At 36.4% G+C, this 10,390-nt stretch overlaps 1 protein-coding gene across 1 annotated transcript in view; it reads right to left on the bottom strand.

Annotated features, from left to right (window-relative positions):
• Window positions 1-4,613, bottom strand: part of EIF3H (eukaryotic translation initiation factor 3, subunit H) — a gene marked incomplete at its 5' end in the record, with an annotated part of 66,179 nt that extends 61,566 nt beyond the window's left edge. Inside the window, one exon of the mRNA XM_009703301.1 lies at window positions 4,457-4,613. Coding sequence (XP_009701603.1) covers window positions 4,457-4,613 — 157 coding nt within the window. The remainder of the gene's footprint in view (window positions 1-4,456) is intronic.
• Between the last annotated feature and the right edge of the window lie 5,777 nt (window positions 4,614-10,390).

Genomic DNA, 10,390 nt, shown 5'->3' with positions numbered 1-10,390 from the left:
GCCCCTTGGGAGTGGGGGGGGGGGGGGCGGGTGTGAGAGAAGGCAGCATCATCTTTTCATCTGTAGCATTTCTGAGGGAATCTAATGACAACTCTGCGTAGTTATAAAAGAAGAAAAAGTTACAACCTTCTACAATTTATTTTAATGTATAATTATATAAACTGTCTCGAAATTTCTATTGGCATAATTATCACAGCACTTGATTTATTATCTCAGTTTTGTAAGTAAGGTACTAAAATATACCGGGTTGAAACAAAATCCGTTTCAAAATACCTTATTGAAATAATGTCTCACAAAATTGATAATGAATTACAAGATGTATACTACATTTTTAACTGTTGCTTTCCGTTAAAGCAATACAAATTTTCCTCAAACAGGGAAAAGAGCTACTGAATGAATAGCACTGTAGATGAAAAACAATGAAGAGCCAAGGACTGAACTTAACATGTCGGTTAGAGACAAAATTTATAGTCAAGAATAATACACTTATTTCTTAGGAAGAAAATACACCTCATGCATTACACCTTTTTTGTAAGCCTTAACTGAAAGAAAGCAAAACTATGCTCAGACAAAAGCTTGGAAGTGCCCTAAAATTAAAGTAATTCTCAGAAAACCACCCTCACAGAGACAAGCTGGGGCACCGCATCATTTCACAGAAGTACCTTAGCCAAAAATCCTTACAGCAGAAATGTGATTTTCCCTAAACAAGAGTTTAATCCATCACGTGGAGGATGGGGGCAGGGGGGGAGTGCACAAGAATAGAGGTGGTGCACGTAGGTAACTGAAAGTATCTTCTTAAAATTAAAGATGTGTGTTTTGAGAAATAAATTCAATACCTATGAGGATTTAAGTGCACTAGTAACAAGGAAACAGTTATCTGAAAAGTAAATGCCTCATCGAAAGTCCAGACTGCAGGCCCAAAATATCAAACATTCATGTGGAAGCATCTTTTGCTGAAGACTCAACAACATACCCCTGTTCTGCAATTTTCCTCCATTAGCTCACACATCATCAACTACACTTCACCTACAGATTTCTAACACAGAGAGTTGGGTTGAACCCTCCCAAACCCTCCAAAAACCTTGTGCTGCAGCAGGCCAACCTAAGTGTTTAAGACTTCCCTGACAGGAAAATCTTACCAAAAAATTACACTTTGTAAAAAGAATCATAGGAAGACAACACTCCAGGAGAAATTTGCTAAGATGAAAAACACCTGTGGATTCATAAATGGTAGACAATCCTCCCACATTTGTAATAAGAATTACTTGAAGCTAAAAAAACCTCTCATGTTTTCTGCAGTTTCTAGAAATAGTCCAAACTGCACTAAAAAAATGTTCTTGCACTAAAAGAACAAGTTTGGGTATTTTTTTTCAATCAAAAATTTGATTTTTGAAGGAATTCTGTTGCAGCAAATAGTCAAAACTTAGTATTATCTCTGGCATTAGCAGCAAGAGACAAAATGGCACCATAACAAAAGCATATCTAAGCATATCTGAAGAAATGGTTGCTGCTAACAACTGAGAAATACACCTTTATCAAACTGATTCTTCAATGTCATACATACATACATTTCAAGTTCAAATTAAGGATATTTTCTTAGCACCCTCTAAAATGTGCTTTATATTAGATTTGCTCAATTTATAAAAGGAAAACATTAGCTTAAATGTGTCTTGCCAATTATCCAACAGTTTGTTTGCTCAAATATAACCCTCCTGCACATAAGCTCAATTCTCTTAACAATGATCACCTCAAGACTACAAGGCACATGAGTATTTTTCAGGTGACCTGTTCCTACAGCTCCTGCAAAATCATGTAGAAGAAATGATTTTTTAGGTGTATAAATTCAATTCTCAGCATACCAGATTAGGAGTTTGCCAACAGATAACATGGTTCCTCCCCATTTCCTCCCCTCAGGAGGAGGGCAGTTGGGGCAGTGTGGCCCTTCAGCCAGTGCAACAGCCCCTGCACTAACATATGATCAAGTATGACCAAAGTCCGCCAAGAAATCCTTTCTGCAGGCCCAGAAACTTGGAATCTCAACAGGATTGTTCCTATTCCAGAATCTTAGATGAGGGTGGGGGGAATAAAAATAGACACTAAGGAAGAACAAAAGACAATACATTATTCTGACCAAAGAGAACAACGTTAACTATCATTCTGAGTGATGGAGGCACCAAAGTGCCAAGACCCTTATATTTTCCTTCCATATCTCTGGGCCAGAAATTGTGCAAATACACAAAGTCAGTTATGATACTGGTGTAAGATACAAGTCTTGCAGGGAGGGAGGTGCCTTGTTTGGTTTGGTTTTCAGCATCCTGAATTTTAAGGTTCTGGCATACAAAGAGAGATTTCTCTGCTGGAATAACGGTATCTAGAAGAAAAAAGAATCTTTTGAAAATCTGGCAGGATGCTTGCATAGGGAAACATAGCTCCAGAGAAAACAAACAAGGAGTATTTCTAAAACATTACTGTTTTTCACATTGGCAAGGCAGAAGACAACTCTACATAGAGCCTAAAAAAGGTACCTAACACTCAAGTTGGCAACCTCAAGAGCCATTTTGTTTGGGTTTTCATCTTCCCCAGCCTCTACCACATAGGTCAAAGGGCTGAACAGGCCCTAAGTGAAAGGAATGCAGAATGAACATGAGTGCTCTGCATTTCCTGAATGGTTCCATCTAGTTACCAGTATTTCACTGAGAAGAATGCAGAGAGAACCTCTCTGTGACCTATATGGTAGAGGCTAGGGAAGATGAAAACCAATACAAAACAGTTCTTGAGGTTGGTTTACAGGGTTCAGCACAGGCAAGCTCCCCTGATCTGACTGCAAATTCCCTACCACCGCTAGAGGCGTCCATCAGTGTCACTGTGATAGGTTCACTTTCTACTCCGGCTACAGTTTGTTCTTCTTTCTGTGCCTGCAGCATAGGAACAGAAGGTTGACAAGTCCATCCAGGTGAGGGAAGCTCCACAAGCATTGCCTTTTGCCCCTTACTTAATGCCAGGATTACTGTCTACTCGCTAAAAAGAGGAAAAAGAAAGACTGGCAACAAGAGTTACTTTCTTGGACTAAAGTTTCTCCCAAGCAGGAACAGTTGAACCTTGCATACCAAATCACAGGCTTACAGCTTCGGCATGATAGTCATCATATGATGAGACGAATCCACCTCTGAAACTAAGAAATTTATTTCACTCCTTGCTTGCTTATCAGCTACATGGAAATAATTCAGGCATTTTCTACTGGAAAAACTGAAGCACGGGCTCCAATTAAAATTTACATTACTCCAACCCTTTGAAGAGCTCCAGAAGAGAAAGAATCTTTAAAACATCTTTTAGGCTTTAATAAAATATAGTTCTGACTCAAGCACCATATTAATGTAGGGCAATTAAGATTCTCTTGTGTTTTATTTTTTCTTTTTCATATAGCAAATTGTATAATCCCACAGCAGAAGCAATAAACAGCTAAGAAACCTTTCCAAGTTGCAAAGAATTCTTAAAATTATCTGTTTTAAAGGCAGGGTCCAAGATTCTTTTGTAATAAGATAAAATATTAACTTAATATTATCTAATCTCATTATAAGCAAGAAAAAGCAGTTTATACTTAAAGATTAAGTAATCTTGCTGAAACTGAATTATCAAAATTAGATAGAATCAAGCTTCCAACGGCAACTACTTTGACTATATTGCCTCTTTAGTTACTCTTGAAGTTAAACTGTCTCTTTTTAAGCCCTAACAAAGAAGCATTTCTACTAGTATCATTAAAATACACACACATGCGTGCATATATACATATTACCAAGATTAGAATTGTAAGCCTTTCAAGTTTACTTTATAAATTTTAAACCATTCTGTGTCAAGCCAATTATACTGACTCACAGCGGCAATAACAAAACATCACTAGGACCAGCAAGGAAGCACCTAGACAGATAGAAACCTCTGATGCTACTTCTAGCTTACTTGGAGAAGCGAAGAGATCACCCAGATTTCAAGTTAACCAGAGCCTCTTAAACTTACAAAGCTCTGCTCTCCAGGCTTTCAATGAGTACTTAACACATACAAATAAATCCACAGAGAGGCAATCTATATGCCTGACTACGTACATACATGTATGTACACATACATACACACAAACACACAGCTATTTTCATGAAAAGCTTTAATGTCTGTATGAATTATAGACTGGAAACTAATGTAACTTCCTGTGTGGACACAGTCTTACTCTAAAATAAGTGTGTCCATATAATACAGTATTTATCCCTATAACTTTCCTTAAACAGACAAGCTTTCAGTTGGATACTGAGGATGGCATGGCGAGTAACCCATTGATACCTCAAGTCAAATAAAAACACTCTCTGATCACATACCAGCTTCTTGTCACAGGGGGGTGTGTGTGTGTGTCTTTTTTTGCACATATGGATTTTCTTTTTTACCTAAAGTTTTGCAAAACTGTAACCATTACCTTCATCAAAGTCTGCATCATCTTCTGTATGCTGAGGGAAAGGGAAGCAATTTGTGATTTCAAGTCTGTCATCCACCACAAGACCCAGCAGCACTCCCTGGACCACTTCATTCCCCTGTCCTTCTTCTTGGTAATGTTTAATGATCTTTAACACAACCTAGAACACAAAACGAGAAAATCATAATATGCAATGGGGTTTTTTTGTCCTCAAACTACATATTTGGAATTTTAAATTTGTTGAAGTGTTGCATAAATTAGAGCTGCAAACCAAGTGAGCTATTGGTTTGAACACTAGCAATTTTAATAAAGGTTGAAGAATAGGCAGCCATCCTAACATTACAGGAGAATAAAAAGACCATTAAATGAATGGTCAAAATGCAGTTCTAAACCAATTTTCTGAAACATCCTTCGAAAGTGAAATACTGATCTTTATTTACTTTGTTGCTGTAACTGTTAAAGAGCTATCTTCCAGGGGCAATAAGCTCCCTCCTAAGGAAAGCATTGCACAAGAAACTAACACAACACCTTGAAAGTAACTATGCAGAAATTGGTAGGAAATTTTTAAAAGGTACAAGGTGCATAAAATTTCAGTTGCGTTAACCTTCAAAATTACATCTCATTGCAGAATTACTTCAAGATGACACTTTAAATTTCTATTTTGTAAACTGTGTGTCATAGGATATTTAAGAATAATGAATGATAAAAGAAAGAAAAAAGGAGCACAAATTACTGATCGTATTTTTAATAATTTAATTCTCACTTCCTTCCCTAAATCTGAACTCTACAATGAGTAATTCTTATGAGATGATACTGTAAATTGGAAAAGTATGAACAAAACCACTCAAAAATAGTCAATCATTTGCTAGAAACGTTTTACACTTAAATAACATTTTATGCTTAACAACAAGAACCAGAACAAGATAAAACACTAACCACATACTTGAAAGAACTTATGTTTTGTTCAGCATACGTAGGTTTTATTTCACTAAACCCTAATTCATCCCATCAAAACGCACCAGAAAATGTCTGATGACTAGGTTGTCATTAAAGCAATACTACTTTAATGTCTGTTGGCAAACAGACTAGTCTAATAGATTTCAGCTCAACCACCCCCAAGAACAGATTTTGTACAAATACTGGTATTCCGTGAACATTCTACAGGGGAGGAAAAAAAATAGTTAAGCTTATATTTACACATCAGGAACATATATTTGTTCCTAGCTTTCTCCTTGGTTGTTTAGCATAACTTTATGTCACAATTTTAAAAACACCATTAATGAATTAAAGCACCACAATACAGGTTAAATAGAAGAAAAAGGTGACAAGAAAAGAAGTTATTTACAAATACATTGCCTTCTTGGGGTAAAATGGGAAAACAAGAGCTTCACATACAGCCTGCTGGGGGGGGCGTGGGGGTGGAATGGAAAAGAAATACCTTTTTCCAACTAAGTTGGATATCAGTATCAAACAGGACTAACACCCACTGATTCCTTGTTTATTCACAATATCACTCACTTGTGCTTTCTCTTGCATCTAGATACACTTGCATTGAAGCTTCTCAATCACAAGTAGGTAACACTGTTTCACTCCAATACATATTCACATCTGCCCCCTCCCCCCCCCGCCCCCAGTCCCTTGAAGACATATCTTTTTATCCAATTTGTTAAAACAAGTCTACAGAGCAGAAAGACAAAGAGATACTTTGGTTTTATAAATCACATTCCATGGGAAAACAGTAAGGAAATTAAGATCAGCAGGTAGTGATGCAGAATTTAACAGTGCTGAAAGCAGTACAGCAAACACCAGTTCGAGATCACTTGGATGTAGAAGATGGATGTCTTCTACCACAAAGCCAGCACATAAATAATACTAAACTTGCATTTAGTGTAAAGTTAAGGTTTATCATATATTTGCCATAAGTTCTGTCTTCCACAGTCAAGGAATCCATAACTAACCAGACAGATTACAGCACAGCATGCTCTCGGCCTACTATATAACTATTCTCAACATCTTTACAATCTTGTAAGCTTCACCTTTTCCAGTATTTTTCTCCTCATTTGCTCTTCGAGTTTGCTATGCACACTGACTGTCCCTGTTACTGTGAATCCTGTTTGCCTGTTTGAATCCATTGCAGGAGCATTTGTGATATGAAGCCAATTTTATTGCAGCATTTCTGATGATAATTGCTCACAGAAAGCAGTCGCAAATGAAATGAGCACGGGCTGTCATAGAGTATCAATGATTTTTCAGGGAAATAAAACTAGGAGTTCAAAACTCTTAAATGCTAACCAAATACCCCAATATACAATGAAGTAATGACACAAGTCCGCAGTTTTCAATCCCCAGCCTGAAGACCACAGCAGATATTATCCAGGCAGATACAGACATGAATTTAGGCCTACCTGCAAGCTTGTTTTCTAATGGAGTCTGAGAAAGGTAGCAGAGAAGGTCATGAACTTACTACTCTAAATTTCACACCCGTTAGCAAGCCGCAGACATTCAGGTTTATGACTGCACTGGAAAATACATTAGCTACTGAAATCATTTATAAAAAGATAAATGAACAAGTCCGAGAAATGCATCCAATGACAAACGATTCTTGTTTTCAATTTGTTCTTTGTTCTGGAGAATTTTATTTAGCACGTAAGACACAGGTCTTTAGTATAGCATGCTCTTAAACTTGGATTGAAAAACCTGCCATCAAAATACTACCATATGACCAAGAGGGAAATGTGCACTGCAACTTGTGTTTCAGTACCAAAAACAGACTTTCAAGTGTAAAGCAGAACTATTTCTCTAGTGATAACAATACCAGTTTCAAACACTAAAAATGTCATTTCCATTTGTTTGCTAGTCTAGATACAGCAGGAAAAGCTGTCAAACTGTACAAACGACAATGTCATGACATTTCCTGATTTGACTGCACAAACCAATACTTCATCTTGAGTAAACCACACACACCCAAAAAAATGAACACTAGACATTTCCCAAAAAAGATGTCATGTTTATGAAGCATGAAAGCAGAATCAGAATAGTTCTATTGGTCTGAAAATAAATGTAAGAAGTGTTAATACAAATAATGCAAGTAACACAACACAATGAGAAATACAAATCAATTTTTCCAAATGACACAGAAAAAATATCCCAACGAAATCTAAATGAGCACCACTAAAACCCATCTTTCATGCAGTGCTGATTCACAAACACTATTTACAATTCCCATCCACCTGTTCCTCTAATTGCTACATGACATTAACAGTAACCAAATCACATTTCAACTGTTACTGTTATTTAAGTAATGCAGCTGGCCAACCAGCAAAGGCCATTTTCTACTCAGGCAGAAAATGTACCAGCAATTTGACTTATTGTTTAAAAAAAAAAATATCAGATTTCTAAATTCTGATACCTCTGAACACACAAATCGATAATCTTATGCAGCTTGATTTAGTAAATACCATTAGTGCATAAGAACTACTCAGGTACACAAAGACTCTTTAGAAGAGGATATACAAATAACTCCCAAATAAGAGTCCCCCAGCCTTATAAATTTAGTGTTTAAAATATCAAAGCAATTTAATCACTTGGAGTAGCCACTTGTCAGATTTTAATGGCTATTAATCCTCAATTAAGGAAAAAAAAAAAAAGCTCGCAGTTCAGCAGTGCTTCTAATCTTCAGATCTTTAAAGCACTGCTCAAACATTAAGAATGAAGTCATACTACAAAAAAAGAACCATTCTGAAACTATTAAAAACTTCAAAGATACATATTTTAGCTGTAGGAGTATAATGCCAAATTTTAACTTTGGCTACATCCTGACATCACAGTTGTTAATTTCAAAAGTTTGTATCTCATTATAGAAATACCTATAACAAGAACCATCAGCTGAAGTATCGTATGCCTTTGGGGGGTCCTAGGAAGATTCCACTGTAGGAACATGAATATGCCAAGATGCGCATTTCTGTATTTCTCTAAAGAGAGACAACAGCAAATCAAAGCACTGAAGATTCATTTATGATTGTGTTCCAGAGAGCTCCAAGTCACCACACTGAAATCAGATTTCCAGTACCTGTGCTGTGTCTTACAGATGCAGTATCAAACCAGAGCGAGCTTCTGTTAGCCCACTGGATACATGATGTAACAAGCTGACTTACAATCTTAAATCAAGTATTTAAATCCTTTTGAATGCTTAACATTTTTTCCCACCCAAGAAAGCTTTCTCAGCACAACCACTAGCACCAACTGCCAGCATCCGGGCAGAGGATGGGAAGAGAGCATAAATAACACTGTGTAGTGTAGCTTTTTTCAAATCAACCATAACCAACACGGGGTATCAAACATGGAAGGTGCCATGACACCCACATCCTCTCAATATTTAACATTAGAGAAACTGTGATCAGTATTTAGCTTGGCAAAAGAGTCTTGAAAGCTATTACCACCAATAGTGTCCAATATATTTTGAATACATCCATATCACATATAGAGCCTTCTCCATATAAATTATTAAAATCAAACCATGAACTTAGACGTTGAAGCATTACAGTATAGGTAATTTTACTTAAACTCCTAGCATAGACAAAGCTCAAGAGAGAACTGTTAATGTAGTTTTGTAAATGGATTGATCTCAACTATCATTACTAACAACAACTCATGCAACTGAGATTGAATTGCACTAAACTCGAGGATGTCTAGAATCAAGACATCTACCTGATACATATAAAATGCATATATGCCACCTCTGGAAAAAGAGTTAATCTATTTAACAATATCCAAATGAGGACATACTGCAATTTACACATCAAATTTTATACTAATTTAGTGGCCTTGCCTGCTTCCCCAGCTCACACTACACCAAAAGCAAATCTACAACTTGCATTGCGCTGAAACTTAACCAATTAGCTATGAAAAAAATGAAATTTAATTAAACAGTTCTGAAATCCTCATGTAAGCAGAGAATAGCTTTTTCTTTAAACAAAGACGGAGGGAAAGAAAACTAGAGCAAAATACAGTGAAACATGAGCGATGTTAACATTTTTTAATAGTTCCAGATGAGGCTTTTACACACTACAGATAAGTGCTTATCCTACACTTACAAAAGACAAGTTCTGGAAGCTGACCAAGCAAAAACTTGCCTTGAGCTGACTTATCTCCTGGCTATAGCACCACTTGATAAGACAGTAACAAAGTCTCTCAACTTTCCTGCCAGGAGAAAAGGAACTCAGAAGTAAATTAAAAGATACCAGTGCAATGGTTAAGAGTAAGAAAACATATGTCTAATACACATAACGCTCTCCTCCGGATGATTAAGGAGACAGATGTTTACAGACACACATAAAAAATTCCAACTTAATCAGCGCAGCCACAGAAACAAGTTCTAGAAAGCACTGACAGATAACACGTCAAAAGCCCAAAATCAACAGGTTGATATCCCAGTCTTTCAGGTGTTGGATATGAAGTTTCATGGTACAAGACTGCCACCACATAAAGTCGTGGCATGAGGTGAACCGAAGATTAGAGGTGAAACTGAATTTTCCACATGAGACTAATCTTGAGAAATATGACAATCTCTACTGACAATCAAATACTGAATTTACTTAAATGTATATTATAGCTCGTCTGCAGAGATTTTTTAATTTTTTTAGATTCTCTTATTCAACAGTGCTGATTTTTTGACCATTCCTGACATGATCAGTGTCTAAACATTTATTCTTTTCTTCCTCATGCTTAACTTTGGAATAAAAACTCTTGAAACTGTTACATCAATTTTATCTCAGGAGAAGTAAAAAAAAAAAAAAAAAAAAAAAATTGTTTTCCGTTAAGACCTTCAAAATCTTAAAGTAATTGTTTTGACAGATATCTTCAATCCTAACTATGATTGGTGGCCAAAAAAAAAGGTATTTTAATTCCCTGACGAGTAATCAGAAAGATACTTAATCT

Source organism: Cariama cristata, unplaced genomic scaffold, assembly GCF_000690535.1.
Source record: "Cariama cristata isolate BGI_N322 unplaced genomic scaffold, ASM69053v1 scaffold4027, whole genome shotgun sequence".
NCBI lineage: Eukaryota > Metazoa > Chordata > Aves > Cariamiformes > Cariamidae > Cariama > Cariama cristata.
Note: the sequence above shows the minus strand (reverse complement) of the source record. Positions and strands in the feature narration are given on the sequence as shown.